At 20.8% G+C, this 22,952-nt stretch overlaps 4 protein-coding genes across 4 annotated transcripts; all 4 read right to left on the reverse strand.

The window, feature by feature from the left end:
- Positions 1-2,405: 2,405 nt before the first annotated feature.
- On the reverse strand, positions 2,406-3,176 carry OCT59_004707 (uncharacterized protein; the record flags this gene model as incomplete). Its single annotated transcript, XM_025322796.2, has 1 exon — positions 2,406-3,176. The coding sequence occupies one exon, from the start codon at positions 3,174-3,176 to the stop codon at positions 2,406-2,408; it is 771 nt and encodes a 256-aa protein (XP_025165389.2).
- A 9,557-nt stretch (positions 3,177-12,733) lies between these two features.
- Positions 12,734-14,961, reverse strand: OCT59_004708 (uncharacterized protein; the record flags this gene model as incomplete). The annotated part of the gene is made up of 8 exons (XM_066137874.1): positions 12,734-13,055; positions 13,125-13,198; positions 13,285-13,313; positions 13,371-13,616; positions 13,684-13,810; positions 13,891-14,480; positions 14,556-14,637; positions 14,698-14,961. The coding sequence occupies 8 exons, from the start codon at positions 14,959-14,961 to the stop codon at positions 12,734-12,736; spliced, it is 1,734 nt and encodes a 577-aa protein (XP_065997072.1).
- A 41-nt stretch (positions 14,962-15,002) lies between these two features.
- Positions 15,003-16,574, reverse strand: OCT59_004709 (uncharacterized protein; the record flags this gene model as incomplete). Its single annotated transcript, XM_066137875.1, has 4 exons — positions 15,003-15,092; positions 15,279-15,515; positions 15,589-15,977; positions 16,100-16,574. The coding sequence occupies 4 exons, from the start codon at positions 16,572-16,574 to the stop codon at positions 15,003-15,005; spliced, it is 1,191 nt and encodes a 396-aa protein (XP_065997073.1).
- A 2,845-nt stretch (positions 16,575-19,419) lies between these two features.
- OCT59_004710 (uncharacterized protein) lies at positions 19,420-21,630 on the reverse strand (the record flags this gene model as incomplete). The annotated part of the gene is made up of 4 exons (XM_066137876.1): positions 19,420-20,124; positions 20,238-20,337; positions 20,472-21,048; positions 21,339-21,630. 4 exons carry the CDS (start codon positions 21,628-21,630, stop codon positions 19,420-19,422), a joined length of 1,674 nt encoding a protein of 557 aa, XP_065997074.1.
- Between the last annotated feature and the right edge of the window lie 1,322 nt (positions 21,631-22,952).

The raw sequence follows: 22,952 nt of genomic DNA on the forward strand, positions 1-22,952 counted from the left end.
TGTTTCTTTTTTAGTTGTTTTGTTAATTATTATAATAAGTTTTGCACATGCATTTTATATTTTATTAACACCAAGATCTATATTTTCTTTTGATGAACTTACAAATAATAATGATCCTAATAATCCTTGGAATATAGTCTCTTCTTATTATCAAATATTTAAAAATGGAACCATTGATTCTCATCAATTTTTAATACAACAACCTAATGGAAATACTAACATGTTTAATGATTTTAGAACTTCTCTTTTTGCAATGTATCTATCCTTAACAGGTAATGCAAAGGATATGTATGATATTATTTTTTTGGTGATGTTATTATTATCGGTATTTAAATTTCCTAATTTATTGCTAGGTGATTCAAGTGCATTATCCAATTGGTCGTATACTGATAATCCATCACTTGCAATATTAATTGTTTTATTCTCATTATTGATTGTTGTATACCTTATGAATTTATTTATTGGATTACTTAATAATGCAATTGAAAAAGATAATGATAGAGTCTCATATTTAATGCAAAAAGCAGAGGTGCGGTATATTAATATGATTACAAGTAATCTACCTATTATTATTTATAATGATTATTCAATTATTATATAAATTACTAAAATTTTAAAATTTTTCTTTTTAGATTCTGGCTGAAATTGAGTTATTTTATTTGTTACCACATCAGAGACGTTGGAATTCATGGTTTCCTGAAGTAATGTATGTAAAAAAAAAAAATTTTTTTTTTTATTATTAAGTTTAATAATTACAAAATATTTATTAACCAAATAAATTTATTTTTAGATATTATTATGCCAATGTTGATATGACTAGAAAAAAAATTAAAGAATTAATTGATGATAATGAATGGGATTCTAATGAATTCATAGAACTCAAACAGATTCTAATAAAAAAACTCAATATTAAACATAATTTTAACAAATAGTGTAGTAAGATACTGTACATAATGGTTATTTCATGGACATCATTGAATTTTTTATGGTACAACCACAATAATCATTATATGTAATTTAATTATTAATGGTTCCATCATGTAGTCTATTTGGTTATTTATTAACATTTTCAAACCATGGTTAAAAAAAAATAATAAAGTTTACATAAACTTAACATCACGGATATTAATATTTTTAAAATGATGAGAAGATTTCCAAAAAAAAAATTCATCATAAAATTATCAAAAAAAATGATTTTAAAATTATTTTTGAGAAGCTTGAATTCTTGAATTGATAAAAAATCATAAAAGAATGTTAATTTTTGATTCGCAATTGTTTATATTGAAGTTGTTGATAATTCTAATTGACAAAGATAGTGATGACTTCTTTAATCACTTAAGTTTATTTAGACGATAAATATTATCTACTAAACAAGTTATTACTAAGATAATTATTTCTTAAAGTGAACGAACTTTGGTAATATACTATTATTCAATAAACGCATATTAAAAGAATAGAAATCGTTACCTTCAATGCACATACAGCTGCAGCTGCAGTAACATTTTTGAAAAATCCGGCGCAACAATCATAAAAAATAATACCCGAAATCTTGGCAGGTATATTTCATGGTTTTTGGGATTTGTATGATGTTGAGAGTTTTTGGTTTCTCGTTTTACTATTTTTATAATTTAAAACAATACCACAAAGTAATGCATGTGCTAATATGTACACAGTGAAATTCGATAAACCGGATATTTGATAAACCGGATTTGGGCCTAAACCGGACTTTTTTGCTGGAACCAAATCACGTATATTAAAATAGGCTCGATATAACGGAGTTTACTAGTAAAAGCTCGATATTTGCTATAACGGATCAATTTTCTAACCAGCTATAGTAAAAATGATTCGATAAACCGGATCACGTGACTGGGAACCAATAAAATTTAAGTAACGTGATTCGGTAAATCTTAAATTTGGCCGGAATTATAAAAATCTTAATTTCGGCTGAAGTTAAGTATTACTTATATATTCAATTAAAATATTTTATATTCATTTTCATGACCTCTATAACTTAAAACTAGATGAAAAAATCAAATTATAGTGTATATTAGTTTTATTAGCATGAAAATTTTTTAAAAATTCAATATAATAGATTTTCAATATATCGAAATTTTTTCTCTAAACCGGATATTTTTAGTGGAACCGATAGATCCGGTTTATCGAATTTCACTGTGTAGTTCTCAACTGGCTATTTCCGTTGGATATTCTTGACTATAGCTTAAAACTTTTTCCTTTTTCTGTATTGATTTCTCTAAAAAAAAAGTATGAAAAATAATTTATTTATTTAATTATACAATAATATATAAATTAACAAGTCATTTTCAAGATTTGGTTATGTAATCAAATAAAATTTTAACTGAATATTAACTAGCTAAAAAAAGGAATAAGTATAATATTTGATAATTTTACGTGTAAGTAAGGATTATTTTGATTTGTTCTTCATTGATCAATTTTTGTTCCAATTGAACAATCTTTTCTTCCAATTGAACAATTTTTTTTTCCAACTTGGCCTTTAATTTAATAGTAAGCTTTTGATTTTGTGAGAGACCTTTTACCATATCGTGCAACTCAATTTTTTCTTGTTCTATTTGTTCATAATTAATTCGAAATTGATTTAATTGATTTTCTAATTGCTCTTTTTGTTCAATTAAAGCTTGTTTTTCATTTTGCAAACAAGTAATTAGAGACTGTAAAGTATTTTCTTTTTCCGCAAATTCTCTAATTTGTGCAGTTGAGTTAAATCTCAAATCTTGATAATTTTGTTCCAATTGAAAATTTTGTAGTTGTAAATTAACTAATTCCGATTTATATGCTAAAATCGTTTCTTTTAATTCATTTTGAGAAAATTGATAATTAGTTTCAGCAAACTTCTCTAGCTTAATAAAATTTTCTTCCGTTTTCTTATAATTAATTCGGAATTGAATTTGTTGAAATGTTAATGCTTTAATATCAGCTTTTAATTGATCTTGCAGATTATTTTTTCCTCGATTTAACTGACTGGTTTGTTTTAACCATTCAGATAAATTGCTAGAAAAGCCTTGCTTTTCATTTTGCAAACAAGTAATTAGGGTCCTGAAAGTATTTTCTTTTTCCGCAAATTCTCTAATTTGTGCAGTTGAGTTAAATCTCAAATCTTGATAATTTTGTTCCAATTGATTTTGACGTGTTAAAATCATTTCTTCTATTTCATTTTGAGAAACTTGAAAATGACTTATATTTTCATCTTCTATTTTCTTCTTATTAATTTGAGATTGTGTTAATTGGTGACTTTTATATTGACCTTGTTGAAATTTCAATTCTTGAATATCAACTTCTGATTGAGCCAATTGTTCTTGCGGATTATTTTTTTCTTGATTTAACTGACTGGTTTGTTTTAACCGTTCAGATAAATTTCTAGAAAAGTCTTGCTTTTTATTTTGTGGGTTTTCTATTTCTGCAAATTAACTGCTAAGTTAGATTTCAAATTTTGATTAATTAATTATATAATTAAATAAATTACTTACCCTCTAATAATTTTTAAAATAAAGAATTTAGTTATTTTTAATTATACGCAAATATTATATAAATATAATAGAATTAAATAAATAACTTACTAGTAACTAAAGAAAATATTTGAAATAAAAAATTCAGTTAGTTTAAATTATATATAAATATCATATAAATATAATAAATTACTTACGATCTAAAATATTTGAATAATTTTTTAAATAAAGAATTTAGTTAGTTTAAATCATATGTAAATATTATATAAATATAATAAAATTACTTACGTTCTAAAATATTTGAATAATTTTTTAAATAAAGAATTTAGTTGGTTTAAATTATATGTAAATATTATATAAATATAATAGAATTAAATAAGTAACTTACTCGCTATATTATTAAATAAATAATTTTTTGAATAAAGAATTTAATTAGTTCAAATTATATGCAAATATTATATAAATATAACAGAATTAAATAAATAACTTACGAACTATATATTATTAAATAAATAATTTTTTACATAAAGTATTTAGTTAGTTTAAATCATATGTAAATATTATATAAATATAATAGAATTAAATAAATAACTTACTCCCTATATTATTAAATAAATAATTTTTTTAAATAAAGAATTTAGTTAGTTTAAATTATATGTAAATATTATATAAATATAATAGACTTACTTACGTTCTAAAATATTTGAATAATTTTTAAAAAAAGAATTTAGTTAGTTTAAATTATATGTAAATATTATATAAATATAATAGAATTAAATAAATAACTTACTCCCTTTATTATTAAATAAATAATTTTTTTAAATAAAGAATTTAGTTAGTTTAAATTATATGCAAATATTATATAAATATAATAGATTTACTTACATTCTAAAATATTTGAATAATTTTCTAAATAAAGAATTTAGTTAGTTAAATTATACGTAAATTATTATATAAATATAATAAATTACTTACGTTCTAAAATATTTGAATAATTTTTTAAATAAAGAATTTAGTTAGTTTAAATCATATGTAAATATTATATAAATAATATAGAATTAAATAAATAATTTACCAACTAAAAGAAATTACAAAATAATTTTTAAAGAATTCAGTTAGTTTAAATTATACATAAATTATTATATAAATATAATAAATTACTTACGTTCTAAAATATTTGAATAATTATTAAATAAAGTATTTAGTTAGTTTAAATCATATGTAAATTATTATATAAATATAATAATAAATTACTTACGTTCTAAAATATTTGAATAATCATTAAATAAAGTATTTAGTTAGTTTAAATCATATGTAAATATTATATAAATATAATGGAATCGAATAAATAACTTACCCGCTATATTATTGAATGCTTTTTTAATTTTTTAAATAAAAAATTTAGTTAGCTTACATTATATGTAAATATGATATAAACATAATAGAATTAAATAAATAATTTACCAACTAAAAGGAATTACAAAATAATTTTATAAATAAAGTATTTAGTTAGTTTAAATCATATGTAAATATTATATAAACATAATAGAATTAAATAAATAACTTACAAGCTATATTATTAAATAAATAATTTTTTAAAATAAAGAATTTAGTTAGTTTAAATTATACATAAATATTATATAAATATAACAGAATTAAATAAATAACTTACAAGCTATATTATTAAATAAATAATTTTTTAAATAAAGAATTTAGTTAGTTTAAATCATATGTAAATATTATATAAATATAATATAATTACTTACGTTCTAAAATATTTGAATAATTTTTTAAATAAAGAATTTAGTTAGTTTAAATTATATGTAAATATTATATAAATATAATAGAATTAAATAAGTAACTTACTCGCTATATTATTAAATAAATAATTTTTTAAATAAAGAATTTAGTTAGTTTAAATTATATATAAATATTATATAAATATAATAGGATTAAATAAATAACTTACAAACTATATTATTGAATAAATTATTTTTAAATGAAGAATTTAGTTAGTTTAAATTATATGTAAATATTATATAAATATAATAGGATTAAATAAATAACTTACAAACTATATTATTAAATAAATAATTTTTTTAAATAAAGAAATTAGTTAGTTTAAATTATCATACATAAATATTAGTATATAAATATAACAGAATTAAATAAATAACTTACAAGCTATATTATTAAATAAATAATTTTTTAAATAAAGAATTTAGTTAGTTTTAATTATACGCAAATATTATATAAATATAATAGAATTACTTACGATCTAAAATATTTGAATAATTTTTTAAATAAAGAATATAGTTAGTTTAAATCATATGTAAATATTATATAAATATAATAGAATTAAATAAATAAATTACTCCCTATATTATTAAATAAATAATTTTTTTAAATAAAGAAATTAGTTAGTTTAAATTATATGTAAATATTATATAAATATAATAGATTTACTTACGTTCTAAAATATTTGAATAATTTTTTAAATAAAGAATTTAGTTAGTTTAAATTATATGTAAATATTATATAAATATAATAGAATTAAATAAATAATTTACCAACTAAAAAAAATTACAAAATAATTTTTAAATAAAGAATTTAGTTAGTTTAAATTATATGTAAATATTATATAAATATAATAGAGTCAAATAAATAACTTACACCCTATATTATTAAATAAACAAGTTTTTTAAATAAAGAATTTAGTTAGTTTAAATTATATGTAAATTATATGTAAATATTACATAAACATAATAGAATTAAATAAACAACTTACAAGCTATATTATTAAATAAATAATTTTTTTAAATAAAGAATTTAGTTAGTTTAAATTATATGTAAATATTATATAAATATAATAGATTTACTTACGTTCTAAAATATTTGAATAATTTTTTAAATAAAGAATTTCATTAGTTTAAATTATATGTAAACATTATATAAATATAATAGAATTAAATAAATAACTTACTCCCTTTATTATAAAATAAATAATTTTTTTAAATAAAGAATTTAGTTAGTTTAAATTATATGTAAATATTATATAAATATAATAGATTTACTTACGTTCTAAAATATTTGAATAATTTTTTAAATAAAGAATTTAGTTAGTTTAAATTATACGTAAATTATTATATAAATATAATAAATTACTTACGTTCTAAAATATTTGAATGATTTTTTAAATAAAGAATTTAGTCAGTTTAAATCATATGTAAATATTATATAAATAATATAGAATTAAATAAATAATTTACCAACTAAAAGAAATTACAAAATAATTTTTTAAATAAAAAATTTAGTTAGTTTAAATTATACATAAATCATTATATAAATATAATAAATTACTTACGTTCTAAAATATTTGAATAATTATTAAATAAAGTATTTAGTTAGTTTAAATCATATGTAAATATTATATAAATATAATGGAATTGAATAAATAACTTACCCCCTATATTATTGAATGATTTTTTAATTTTTAAATAAAGAATTTAGTTAGTTTAAATTATATGTAAATATTATATAAACATAATAGAATTAAATAAATAAATTACTCCCTATATTATTAAATAAATAATTTTTTAAATAAAGAATTTAGTTAGTTTAAATTATACGTAAATTATTATATAAATATAATAAATTACTTACGTTCTAAAATATTTGAATAATTATTAAATAAAGTATTTAGTTAGTTTAAATTATACGTAAATCATTATATAAATATAATAAATTACTTACGTTCTAAAATATTTGAATAATTATTAAATAAAGTATTTAGTTAGTTTAAATCATATGTAAATATAAATAATATAGAATTAAATAAATAATTTACCAACTAAAAGAAATTACAAAATAATTTTTTAAATAAAGAATTTAGTTAGTTTAAATCATACGTAAATTATTATATAAATATAATAAATTACTTACGTTCTAAAATATTTGAATAATTATTAAATAAAGTATTTAGTTTTAAATTATATGTAAATATTATATAAATATAATGGAATTGAATAAATAACTTACCCACTATATTATTGAATGATTTTTTAATTTTTTAAATAAAAAATTTAGTTTAGTTTAAATTATATGTAAATATTATATAAACATAATAGAATTAAATAAATAACTTACAAGCTATATTATTAAATAAATAATTTTTTTAAATAAAGAATTTAGTTAGTTTAAATTATACATAAATATTATATAAATATAACAGAATTAAATAAATAACTTACAAGCTATATTATTAAATAAATAATTTTTTTAAATAAAGAATTTAGTTACTTTAAATTATATGTAAATATTATATAAACATAATAGAATTAAATAAATAATTTACCAACTGAAAGAAATTACAAAATAATTTTTTAAATAAAGAATTTAGTTAGTTTAAATTATATGTAATTATTATATAAATATAAATAGAATTAAATAAATAACTTACTCCCTTTATTATTAAATAAATAATTTTTTAAATAAAGAATTTAGTTAGTTTAAATTATATGTAAATATTATATAAATATAATAGATTTACTTACGTTCTAAAATATTTGAATAATTTTTTAAATAAAGAATTTAGTTAGTTTAAATTATACATAAAATATTATATAAATATAATAAATTACTTACGTTCTAAAATATTTGAAAAATTTTTTAAATAAAGAATTTAGTTAGTTTAAATCATATGTAAATATTATATAAATAATATAGAATTAAATAAATAATTTACCAACTAAAAGAAATTACAAAATAATTTTTTAAATAAAAAATTAGTTAGTTTAAATGATACATAAATTATTATATAAATATAATAAATTACTTACGTTCTAAAATATTTGAATAATTATTAAATAAAGTATTCAGTTAGTTTAAATCATATGTAAATAATATATAAATATAATGGAATTGAATAAATAACTTACCCGCTATATTATTGAATGATTTTTTATTTTTTCAAATAAAAAATTTAGTTAGTTTACATTATATGTAAATATTATATAAACATAATAGAATTAAATAAATAATTTACCAACTAAAAGAAATTACAAAATAATTTTTTAAATAAAGAATTTAGTTAGTTTACATTATATGTAAATATTATATAAACATAATAGAATTAAATAAATAATTTACCAACTAAAAGAAATTACAAAATAATTTTTTAAATAAAGAATTTAATTAGTTTAAATAATATGTAAATATTATATAAATATAATAGATTTACTTACATTCTAAAATATTTGAAATAAAGAATTTAGTTAGTTTAAATTATATGTAAATATTATATAAATATAATGGAATTGAATAAATAACTTACCCCCTATATTATTGAATGATTTTTTAATTTTTAAATAAAGAATTTAGTTAGTTTAAATTATATGTAAATATTATATAAATATAATAAAATTAAATAAATAACTTACTCCCTATATTATTAAATAAATAATTTTTTTAAATAAAGAATTTAGTTAGTTTAAATTATATGTAAATATTATATAAATATAATAGATTTACTTACGTTCTAAAATATTTGAATAATTTTTTAAATAAAGAATTTAGTTAGTTTAAATTATATGTAAATGTTATATAAATATAATAGAATTAAATAAATAACTTACTCCCTATATTATTAAATAAATAATTTTTTTAAATAAAGAATTTAGTTAGTTTAAATTATATGTAAATATTATATAAATATAATAGATTTACTTACGTTCTAAAATATTAGAATAATTTTCTAAATAAAGAATTTGGTTAGTTTAAATTATATGTAAATATTATATAAAAATAATAGAATTAAATAAATAATTTACCAACTAAAAGAAATTACAAAATAATTTTTTTAAATAAAGAATTTAGTTAGTTTAAATTATATGTAAATATTATATAAATATAATAGATTTACTTACATTCTAAAATATTTGAATAATTTTTTAAATAAAGAATTTAGTTAGTTTAAATCATATGTAAATATTATATAAATATAATAGATTTACTTACGTTCTAAAATATTTGAATAGTTTTTTAAATAAAGAATTTAGTTAGTTTAAATCATATGTAAATATAAATAATATAGAATTAAATAAATAATTTACCAACTAAAAGAAATTGCAAAATAATTTTTTAAATAAAAAATTTAGTTAGTTTAAATTATACATAAATTATTATATAAATATAATAAATTACTTACGTTCTAAAATATTTGAATAATTTTTTAAATAAAGAATTTAGTTAGTTTAAATTATACGTAAATTATTATATGAATATAATAAATTACTTACGTTCTAAAATATTTGAATAATTTTTTAAATAAAGAATTTAGTTAGTTTAAATCATATGTAAATATTATATAAATAATATAGAATTAAATAAATAATTTACCAACTTAAAGAAATTACAAAATAATTTTTTAAATAAAGAATTTAGTTAGTTTAAATTATACGTAAATTTTTATATGAATATAATAAATTACTTACGTTCTAAAATATTTGAATAATTTTTTAAATAAAGAATTTAGTTAGTTTAAATCATACATAAATTATTATATAAATATAATAAATTACTTACGTTCTAAAATATTTGAATAATTATTAAATAAAGTATTTAGTTTTAAATTATATGTAAATATTATATAAATATAATGGAATTGAATAAATAACTTACCCACTATATTATTGAATGATTTTTTAATTTTTTAAATAAAAAATTTAGTTTAGTTTAAATTATATGTAAATGTTATATAAATAATAGAATTAAATAAATAAATTACTCCCTATATTATTAAATAAATAATTTTTTTAAATAAAGAATTTAGTTAGTTTAAATTATATGTAAATATTATATAAATATAATAGATTTACTTACATTCTAAAATATTTGAATAATTTTCTAAATAAAGAATTTAGTTAGTTTAAATTATACGTAAATTATTATATAAATATAATAAATTACTTACGTTCTAAAATATTTGAATAATTTTTTAAATAAAGAATTTAGTTAGTTTAAATCATACATAAATTATTATATAAATATAATAAATTACTTACGTTCTAAAATATTTGAATAATTTTTTAAATAAAGAATTTAGTTAGTTTAAATTATACGTAAATTATTATATGAATATAATAAATTACTTACGTTCTAAAATATTTGAATAATTTTTTAAATAAAGAATTTAGTTAGTTTAAATCATATGTAAATATTATATAAATAATATAGAATTAAATAAATAATTTACCAACTTAAAGAAATTACAAAATAATTTTTTAAATAAAGAATTTAGTTAGTTTAAATTATACGTAAATTTTTATATAAATATAATAAATTACTTACGTTCTAAAATATTTGAATAATTTTTTAAATAAAGAATTTAGTTAGTTTAAATCATATGTAAATATTATATAAATAATATAGAATTAAATAAACAATTTACCAACTAAAAGAAATTACAAAATAATTTTTTAAATAAAGAATTTAGTTAGTTTAAATTATACGTAAATTATTATATGAATATAATAAATTACTTACGTTCTAAAATATTTGAATAATTTTTTAAATAAAGAATTTAGTTAGTTTAAATCATATGTAAATATTATATAAATAATATAGAATTAAATAAATAATTTACCAACTTAAAGAAATTACAAAATAATTTTTTAAATAAAGAATTTAGTTAGTTTAAATTATACGTAAATTTTTATATGAATATAATAAATTACTTACGTTCTAAAATATTTGAATAATTTTTTAAATAAAGAATTTAGTTAGTTTAAATCATATGTAAATATTATATAAATAATATAGAATTAAATAAACAATTTACCAACTAAAAGAAATTACAAAATAATTTTTTAAATAAAGAATTTAGTTAGTTTAAATTATACGTAAATTATTATATAAATATAATAAATTACTTACTTTCTAAAATATTTGAATAATTATTAAATAAAGTATTTAGTTAGATTAAATCATATGTAAATATTATATAAACATAATAGAATTAAATAAATAACTTACTCCCTATATTATTAAATAAATAATTTTTTTAAATAAAGAATTTAGTTAGTTTAAATTATATGTAAATATTATATAAATATAACAGAATTAAATAAATAACTTACAAGCTATATTATTGAATAAATAATTTTTTAAATAAAGAATTTAGTTAGTTTAAATTATATGTAAATATTATATAAATATAATAGGATTAAATAAATATCTTACAAGCTATATTATCAAATAAATAATTTTTTAAATCAAGAATTTAGTTAGTTTAAATTATATGTAAATGTTATATAAATATAATAGGATTAAGTAAATAACTAAGTTCATTCTATATACTTTGCCTTTTTTATAAATTTGAGCCATTATTACTGAATAATATTATATTGAAACTCTTCAAAAACAACAGGGTAAATATGTTACCTTTTATTAAACGCCTTTATTAGTATATATATATAGTTGTGCTCTGTGTAATATGCAAAATGCAGATGATCGTCAAGTTTCAGAGCCAGATTTATCTAGTAAAAATGAAAGAGCAGTTTAAAAACTTCCCTTTAAAGAATCACGACATTTAAAGATTAAAATGCTTTTTGAAGGGGCTGACTATAAAAATTCTTACTGATTATGAAGTTGTATCTTTTTTTTGTTTATTCTGTAATTATTATGATTTTTTTTCTGATGTTAAAATAAGAAATGTTGCGCAGTAATTTTATGTAGATCATTTTGTAGATCATTTCGTAGATTTTCTGAAAAATTTGCTCCAATCGGCAATCATGCAATTGCTGATCTCTTTTTTTGGTAATGCCAGCAGAGTTTTGTGACGCCTTAAAATCATCTACTGGCATTATGCGCCCGATCATTATTATTTTAATTATTAAGTCATGATCCGTGAAAGATCGACACAAAATTACTATTAAATTTTGGGGTAAAAATTTGTCGATCATTTATTAAATAAAAATAACTGCTATCATTCGCAATAAGGCAAGTATTACTAAAACAAATTCACAGCTCAACCAGATCACATGACAAGCTGCGCAATAATGTAAAATATGGTTTGACAAAAAAAATTTCATTTAACCGACTTGACGAAAAATTTTTTCTTTGTAGCAGCTGTAGATTTTAGAGGTATACGTATATATAATACATAAATTTCACCTTTTCAATTTACGAATTTTTAACATTTATTAAACATTATTTATATTTCTCTCTTTATAAGTACTTGCTACAAGTATTTATTATGAATTTTCAGAGTCCATATTTTCTTCCAAAGTACGCAAAGCCATAGCCTCTTTCCATTTGCGTGAAAAAGTTGAAATCCAGTTTGTTATTGTAGTTACTTTAGGTATGTCATTTTCTTCAATTTCTCCAAGTTCTGCACGCTTTAAAAGTTCTTCATGCATCTGTTGTGCATTTAATTTTTGACAAGGATTTGCTGTTCCAGTATGGAACATTGATTCTAAAAGATACTTTACTTGGGGAGATATTCTTTTTACTGGTCCACGCTGACGAGTTTTTTTATTTTTTTTTAGAGCCCATCCACTGGTAAACGTTTGTTGACTACGCAAAAAAAAAAATAAATAAATAATACAATCAACAAATAAAGATGTGATTGTATAATATTTATACCTTTTGGTTTCCAATGATCTATTGTTTTCCAGGTTAGTCAGATCAGAAAGTATTTGGTTCACATATTCTTGGCGCTTATTATTGGTAATACAAATACATAATAGCAAATAGGATTATAATAAAGAATATAACAAAAATTCTAGAATTGAATATAACCTACCGATTCACTCTGTGTTGGATCTTGTTTGTCTAACAAGCAAATATGTTACTTTTATTTAGGAATAATATGGAAACAGGTAAACTCACTTTCTTTATTTAAAATTGGTATATTCCATTGCTTAATTGATTGTGTATGAGATGTAAAAGTAGGATTTGGTTTTTCAATTTTTCGCTTTTTAACAATCTTTTCTATTTTTTCAAGTGACCATTCTTTCCACTCTCCAATTCCTGGTAGTGCACGTGCATGAATATATCCTACTTTTTCTTTGTCTGTGGGCCAAGTCCATTCTTGCAGGTTGGATATTCCCGTAATTGTGCCCAATTTTGCTTTATCTAAATTGAAAATAAATATTAGATTTATTTCAAGTTTTACAGCATGCTAATTAGAACTACAATTTACCATTATCTCTGTTAGGATTCAAATTAGAAACTTGGATGCCTGCTATACCTTTTACTGCTAATTCGATATCATCTCCAGAAATAACATCATATCCAAGCTTTACGTATCTTTTCATTGCTTGAGAAACCTTATTATTATCAATGAATTGATCAATCACTCAATCAGTATTATCTTTGACTCTCAATATAATAATATAGCAGAATGCACCTGTGCATGATGTGAATCAATCAAAGTTTTGGCTTCTCCTGCTTCAAGAAAGATCCATTTGCGAGGAATTATATTATACCACTCCTTCCAATGTGCAATAATCAACATTAACTCTGTACAGTGGTAATGCATGCCGTTATCTGACATTATTGTTACCCATTTGGGTTTTGGATTCAATGTTTCAATTACAGTATGGAGGGAAGATGCAGTAAACCATGCATCTTGGCACGTATCGTTAGACCAGTGATCAAATACTTGAACATCCAGTTGATTTTGTTCCATATTTTTGGTATATACAAGTACAGAATGAAAACTCCAACCGCGTTTTCCAAAAAACTCTGTTTTGGTCTCATGTGCACTTTGAGGTAATATCCTCATTTTGTAATCTACAATCATTACAGCACCTTCTTCATCCAATTCTTCTAAATTTGTTCGTACATGAATATTCAAGTATGTTTTACGGGCATGATGTGCCATCCATGCTATAAGTTTTTGCTGATATTCATCAAGAATTTCAAAATACTCTTCACTCATTGCTGCTTTTAATTCTTCAAAAAAACTAAAAATACTTTCACATTTTGAACAGGTAACTGGATGATTAAGATTACAGTCTCCAAAGGCATGTCATATACAATGACTAATACAGGAATTATGAACCGTGATACCAGCTGCTGTAACTTCCAGTTCTTTTGAATATTCTCGACGTATGTATCGACGCAATTCTTGTGATTTTGTTAATAAATGTTTCTAATAAGATAAAATATATTAGAATTCATACTTGCAAATTTTAATAAAATTTATTTTTACCTTTAGAGGTTCATCCATAACATGGGCAGAAATAATTACTCCAATATCTCCAAATACCAGATAATCACAGTCATTACATGTAGAACATAATCCACCTAAATTTTCTCGGTACACATATTGACCACCTTCAAGACATGTCATAAAAGATGTATGACGCATACCATTAGGATACTCTTCTGCAAATCTTTCCCATAATGCTTTTTTTGTGTCTTGTAAGTATTTGATTGGTTTTCCTGATTTTGCATCAGTTTTGTATGAACTCATATTGACAAATTCTTTATCATTTAAAAATCTGTAAACCTTCTTCAGCAAATTATTGGTTTTACAAGTGAAGGGGATCCATAACCATTGATACGTGCATGCTTGCGAGATTCTACAATAGTATGTGAACCAACCTGTATATATTTATTATAAAAACAATATAAAATTTTACATTATTGTATCAGTAATAATTTTTTGCAAATTTTTCATTGTCTTTTTTATGTCTAGTTTATTTACATAATTTTAAAAATAAAAGAATAAATAATTCAAGAATGTGTACATTAAAATTTTACATATAAAGCAAAACTATAAAATATTACATTCAAATTTTGTTTTAGTTCTCCATAGGTAAACTCATTGGAAATTATAGAAAGTATACGTCTTTTTCCATCAGGAGTTTTTTTGTTGTTAGCAAGTGCACGTTCAAAACACATCCAAAATGTATGTGTTGCGTTTGGCATATTCTTTGGAATACTAGTAAGAAAACCACTTTTATATAAAGCAGCAAATGCTACCTTGTCTGCTTCTCCATTTGGTGATTTTGTCCATAATTGACACTAATAAAAAAATATTTATTTTAGTGTTTGAAGATAAAAAAAATAACAATAAAAATATCACAAATTTACTGACCTTTGATTCTTCAGATAACCAAGGAGTTATATTTGTTACACCAACTGCTTTTAGCATGGTTTGCCATGCACTTAATTCACGTTCACTAAATTCATATCCTTTTGGATATATAGCATGCAAAGCAGGTTCTACTTCAATTATTGGATTTTCAGTTTTAACCCAACTTGTAAAAAAATATTTCCAATTAGCATTTGCCAGAGTTCTTCTTTTTACATGATAATCAAATAACCTTTTTAAAATATATTCATCATTCCAGTCATTAAGAGTGCATTGAGTTCGATGCTGCTGAATTAGATTTTTTGTAATTGGATTATCAAGACCATAAAGTTGTGTGCCGGTAAATTTTTTCAGTTGTCCTGTTTTTTCCCACACTTCATCTGGCGTTGCGCCTTTAAATTGTTTTATTAAAGCAGATTCTCGGTAAATTTCAACAATGCATTTTTCCCCTCAATCCGTGATACAAAAATTGACTGCTTTCTTCCATATATATGAAGAAGGGATGATTGAAAACCTGAACCTGCATAACGCCATTTTTCACGTGAAGAAGTCCCTATACCATAAATAAAAATTATACAATTTTTTACATTAACAGTAACGGGAATATGTTGAATATCTTGTTTTAAAGTTTCAAGGATATTTTTGTCATTCCAACCCATTGCTTGATACCCTGAATAGCGTGTTAAAGTATTGAAATGGTTTTTATAAGCTGTAGAAATAGCCTTTGTAGAACTTGGCTCTGTAACAACATGTAAACCACTTTGACAACAATATATTGGCATTAATTTGTTATTACCAGAATCAGTTTGTATAGTTAAAATGAAATCTACTTCGTTAAGACAAACTTTAGTCTGTTGTCCCAGCCTAATCGGAAATAAAGTTTCATTTTCATTTGAAATTATCCACCAATAAAAAGAATAAGGTCCATAGTGAAGTTCAAGAACTATAGTTCCTGGTTTTATTAAAGTAACGTGTAAAGTTGAAGCCATTATGACAGTTTTTAAAAGTTGTCAACGAGAGATTTAAATTTATTACAATTGGTTATAATGTATCTTATCCCCAAATTTACTATACACAACTCATATGATCTGATGCCGATCATTCACAGATCATGACTTAATAATTTTGATAATTCTCTAACTTTCCAGATGTACTCTACGTCAGTGTTGGCACTTGGCCGTTTGGCAGGGGTTGGCCATTTGGCCATTTGGCCAGTTTGACCGGCCAAACTGGCCAAAAAAATCTTTGGCCGTGGCCAAATGCCAATACAGCCTTAATAAAGTATTAGTATTTTGTTATTTGGCCAAAATTTGGCCGGGTTGGCCATTGGCAGTTTTGCCATTTTGGCCGCGGCCAAATGCCAACACTGCTCTACGTATTCTTCTATTATCAACCCTAATAAATTTTACTTCAAATATATAGTAAAGATGACATGATATAGCAAGTAAAGTATATTAATTATGTACAGGTACGATGGGTACGATTCCAATCGTACCGGAATACCATAGGAATTACAATATTACATGAATAACCTTTGGGTATAATTAATCACATTATAGTTGTACTTCATACCTAAAAAATAATAAAGCATAATGCCATAACAAATACGCAAAAACATACCGTAACCAAACAAATAACACCTATTTTTTCATAATATTGATTTGCAAGCCTTGTTCCTCCCTTTTCAAATTATTATATTTTCATCTTTGTGGTAAAATCAGGACCCAGAAATATATATACAGGGGTAGGGTACACAGATGCGTCACCATCATAGTGAAATTAGAAAGAGTAAAGTTTTGATTTACGTACAATCTAAGAATTTTCCATCCATAGTTAGGTCATCAAAATTTTTATCAAAATTTTTATATGTAAAAAATTAGTTTGCATATATTTGGCCTAAATTGGCTAATCTTATATATTTACTGTATATTAACCGCATTGTAATATTTAGTATTAATTGAAGGGTTTAAAAAGTTAAATTTTAGAAAAATATTATTAAAAAAATGGTAAATTGGAATAAATTCTATTTTTTCACATTAGTATTTGGTTTTATAAATAATATAGAAGTCATGATAAAATAATTAATAACTTAATGTCTGAAATTTTATTTGCATATTTTTGCAGGATTTTCAATATCAGGTGTCAATTATGCGTATTACTCATAATAAAAGTCTCTGCGTACAGCTCATAGTAAAAAAAATTTTTGCCACCTGACCCTTATATATATATTTCTGGGTCCTGTAAAATCCATTATTCGCCTTTATACCATCTACCTACAATACCATAAAAAATTTATTTTATACTATTTATCTGCTTCTATCTATGTTTACTATTTAGTATTTAAATAATTTCTTAATTTTGATCCTTTTTTACCTGTTCATTGTATATCATAAATGCGTTATTTATACATTATTCCCAGAAAATTATTGGTATCTCAGATCTTTTGTTGCCTGATACACTCTAGTTTGTGTTTCATTCTGAATATTAGCCTCGTGATCTAGTATTAAATCTGTTACGTAATTGGACAGCATTATGGGCACTTTAACAGAATTATAAGAATTTGGCCGGCGCTAGAAAAATTCAATATGTGACATCTAACATCATCCCTCCCTATAAAAATGAAATGTGTTAAATTTGTGTTCATGTGTAAAAAACGTCCAAAAAAGCACTTTTTTGTCCGATTTATGTCTTATTACAAAAAAAACAAAAATTAAACAAAATGGTGCTTTTTTAGACATTTATTACACATGAGCACAAATATTAAACAAATTTACCTCATTTCGCTTTTATAGGGCCTATAAAAAAGGAATGTTTAGAATATATACGTAAAATATACAATATACATAAAATGTCTATAGAATGTCCATAAAATATATAAAAAATATACAAAATGGGCTTACTGTATATAAAATGTACAAAAAAGTATATGAGTCCCCTTTGCATATATCCTATATATTCTATGGACATTCTATAGACATTTTATGTATAATGTACATTTTATGTTTATTTTATGTATGTTTTCTGAACATTCCTTTTTTATAGGGCGCATAGGATTTTAAGGCGATACTAGACTGGTCCTTTGATCTGATTTTTTCTATACAGTATAATAAATTAACAAGTTATTTTCAAGATTTGGTTATGTAATCAAATAAAATTTCATTTAATTATTAATTAGCTTTAAAGGAAATAAGTATAATACTATCTGGTAATTATACATGTAAGTAAAGGCTAATACTACTTAAATTAATTTACTCTCTACTTATGAATTGAAAATATAATTGATAAATTAAAATACTTAAAGAATATGAATAGGTAAATGCATATTTATATAAAATATTTCTGAATGCATGTAATGTACCATTTGTACTTTCAAAATCTATCATTTATCTGTATTTTAAGCAATGTTTTAATGGCAGATTATGAATAGAATTGGAAAAATATCATATTAATGAAATTGTAAAATCAATTAATGAAGTCAGTAAATTTTATGTTATGTATACTAACTGACTATTTATTTTAATTTACAGTAAATACATCATACATGTATATTATATAAATGTTATTTTAATTTACCCATAAAAAAGAATTTTTTTCTGTTACATAAAAAAAAGGTTTTTTAGTGATCTTTTTATTAAAACCTCTATAAAAAAAAAATAAATAAAATATAAAATATTGTTATAATTTAATAAAATAAAAATATATATATATTTTTCCTATACTTTCTTGCATTAAAGTATGATTCAATTGCTCAAAAAATTCTAGTATGATATCCATATGTTTCAAGATGTTTATGATTTAAATAAATCAACAGTCATTTATAAACTGTACTGGATTCTAATCTGTTGCTAAATTTTTTAATTCTTTTTTTTCTTGTTTTATTTCTGATTTCAATTTATTCAAATTCTTTCTTAATGAATCTATATCTTCCGCCATCATGCTAGAATTTAATTGAGTTCTGGTCCCTTCCTGAGAATTGGTAGCAAATTTAAAAATTTTGTATTTATCAAGATTAAAAAAATCCAACTTGAGAATATTTTCAATTTCAAGACTAACTTCCAACTCTTTATTTTCTTGAACAATATTCCTTAAGGAATAAAATTTTTTGTTCAGCTGTAATAATCCATCATTATATTTTGTGAGAATATTTTGAAATTCTTTAGTATATTTATCAGCAAACTTTATTTTAGAGATTTTATCTTCTACACTAACCATATCTTTAACAAATCCAAAAGCAATTCTTTCTTTATTAGTGAAGATTTCTAGACGATTGCAACAATTTTGCAATTTTTTAATAGCTTCTTCTTGTGAAATTAGGAAATCACCCTTGGTTTTCAGAAAATTATTAACTTGATTGAGAACCTGTTTTTTTCTATTGGCATTATAAGAAGCTGAAGTGCTCTCTAATTCTTGCTTGAGTTCATTCATCTCTTTTTGCTTAGCTTCTTTTTCTTTGTGAATCTCCTTAGTATTTTCTCCACAAGTTAATTTATTTATTAATTCTTTTTCAATTTCACTCAATTCTTTTCTTTTATCTATTAGCTTTTAATATGCTCATAATCAAGGTTAATCAACCTTTGTTCTAATTCATTTATTTTATTTTCTTTAATCTGTAAAGTTTGGGTTAATTGTATTTTGATTCGTTCTTCATTGACCAATTTTTGTTCAAATTGAGCAATTTCTTTTTCCAACTTGGCCTTTAATTTAGTAGTAAGCTTTTGATCTTGTGAGAGACCTATTACCACATTGTGTAACCTAATCTTTTCTTGTTTTATTTGTTCATAATTAGCTTGGAATTGATTTAATTGATTTTCTAATTGCTCTTTTTGCTCAATTAAATTTTCTTGCTGAGATTTTAATTCTTGAATATTAGCTCTGTTTAAACTAACATTTCCTGCAAATCAATTTTTTCTTGCTCTAACTGCTGATTAGTTTGAATTTGAATTTGCTGATTGGTTAGCTTATTTTGTTTCAAATGTTCAGTTAAATTGCCAGCCAAAGCTTGCTTTTCATTTTGCAAACAAGTAATTAGAGTCTGTAAAGTATTTTCTTTTTCGGCAAATTCTCTAATTTGTGCAGTTAAGTTAAATCTCAAATCTTGATAATTTTGTTCCAATTGAAAATTTTGTAGTTTTAAATTAACTAATTCCAATTTAATATTTTGATATGCTGAAATCATTTCTTTTAATTCATTTTGAGAAACTTGATAATAAGTTTCAGCAATCTTCTCTAGCTTAAGATTTTCATCATCTATTTTCTTATAATTAATTTGGGATTGTATTAATTGACTTTTATATTGATCTTGTTGAAATTTTAATTCTTGAATATCAGATGCTGATTGAGCCAATTGATCTTGCAGATTATTTTTTTCTTGATTTAACTGACTGATTTGTTTTAACTGTTCAGAAAAATTGCTAGTAAAGTCTTGTTTTTCATTTTGCGGGTAAGAAAGTAAAGAATTTGATTCTTTTGCAAATTACATGCTAAGTTAGATTTCAGATTTTGATTGATTTATACAAATTAATTATATAATTAAATAAATAACTTACGCCCTATATTATTAAAAAAAAATTTTTAAATAAAGAATTTAGTTAGTTTAAATTATATGTAAATATATATAAATATAATGGAATTAAAAAATTATTATTTTTTTATAGTTTAAATGAGTATAAAATGAATTATTGCTGTCTTCCACTTAACGTAACTCTTTTGAGAAATATTTATCAATGATTAATGATGATGCTTTTCATAGTTACCTTCAATGCTCATTTTGCTATTTGTTGATGCATTTATTGATGTATTTGATGTTGGTGATAAATTTATTGTCAAAGCGGGAGCTTGTCCACTTGATGTTGGAGGATTCCCATTGCTTGTTTTCACTAATGGTTCCAATGTTTTAATTTTAAATTGAACCCCCCTGAAAGATTGAATTGCCTTGCTTGCTTCACGTGCATTCCTGAAAATTGCCAGAATAATTGGCTTTTTATTTGGTGAATTATTTGAAGGATTAATATGCTTAATGGTTACATCCAATAATACAATATCCATAAGATCATCAGATTCAGCAAAATCGTAAAGTTCAAGTATGTGATTTGGTTTTTGTGGTTCATTGGCTAAAAAATAAGAGCATTATTTTTAATACGGTACTTGCATAGAATTGTCAAATAGAAGTGAACCGTTTTTATTATTCTTTTTATTGCTACTATTATTATTGTTACCCGATGTTGATGTGGACGCTCGATTGTCAACTAAAAAAAATATTTGAACAGTTTTTTAAATAAAGAATTTAGTTAGTTTAATTATATGCAAATATTATATAAATATAATAGAATTAAATAAATAACTTACGAACTATATTATTAAATAAATAATTTTTAAATAAAGAATAAATAACTTACGCTCTATATTATTGAATAAAAATAATTTTTTAAATAAAGAATTTAGTTAGTATAAATTATATGTAAAATATTATATAAATATAATAAATTACTTACGTCCTAAAATATTTGAATAATTATTAAATAAAGTATTTAGTTAGTTTAAATCATATGTAAATATTATATAAATGTAATAGAATTAAATAAATAACTTACTTGCTATAAAATATTTGAATTTAGTTAGTTTAAATTATATGTAAATATTATATAAATATAATAGAATTACTTACAATCTAGAATATTTGAATAATTTTTTAAATAAAGAATTTAGTTAGGTTAAATTATATAAATATAATAGAATTAAATAAATAACTTATAACTTACCAACTAATGAAAATATTTGAATAATTTTTTAAATAAAGGATTTAGTTATTTTAAATTATATAATTATATGTAAATATTATATAAATATAATTAATTACTTACGATCTAGAATATTTGAATAAAGAATTTAGTTAGTTTAAATTATATGCAAATATTATATAAATATAATAGAATTAAATAAATAACTATTATTAAATAAATAATTTTTTAAATATAGAATTTACTTAGTTTATGTAAATATTGTATATAATAGAATTAAATAAATAACTTACGTCCTATATTATTAAATAAATAATTTTTTAATTAAGAATTTAGTTAGTTTAAATTATATGCAAATATTATATAAATATAGTAAATAACTTACTTTCTATATTATCAAATAAATAAGAATTTACATAAATATTATATAATAGAATAAAGAATTTAGTTAGTTTAATTATATGTAAATATTAAATAAATATAATAGAATTAAGTAAATATCTAAATTCATTCTATATACTTTTGCCTTCTTCATTACTTTGAGCCATTATTACTAACTCTTCCTAAATACAACAAGGTAAATATACTGTACGTTAAACGGCTCTATTATATATAGTTATCTGTGTAATA

The sequence above is a fragment of the Rhizophagus irregularis genome, chromosome 13 (assembly GCF_026210795.1).
Source record: "Rhizophagus irregularis chromosome 13, complete sequence".
Classification (NCBI taxonomy): domain Eukaryota; kingdom Fungi; phylum Glomeromycota; class Glomeromycetes; order Glomerales; family Glomeraceae; genus Rhizophagus; species Rhizophagus irregularis.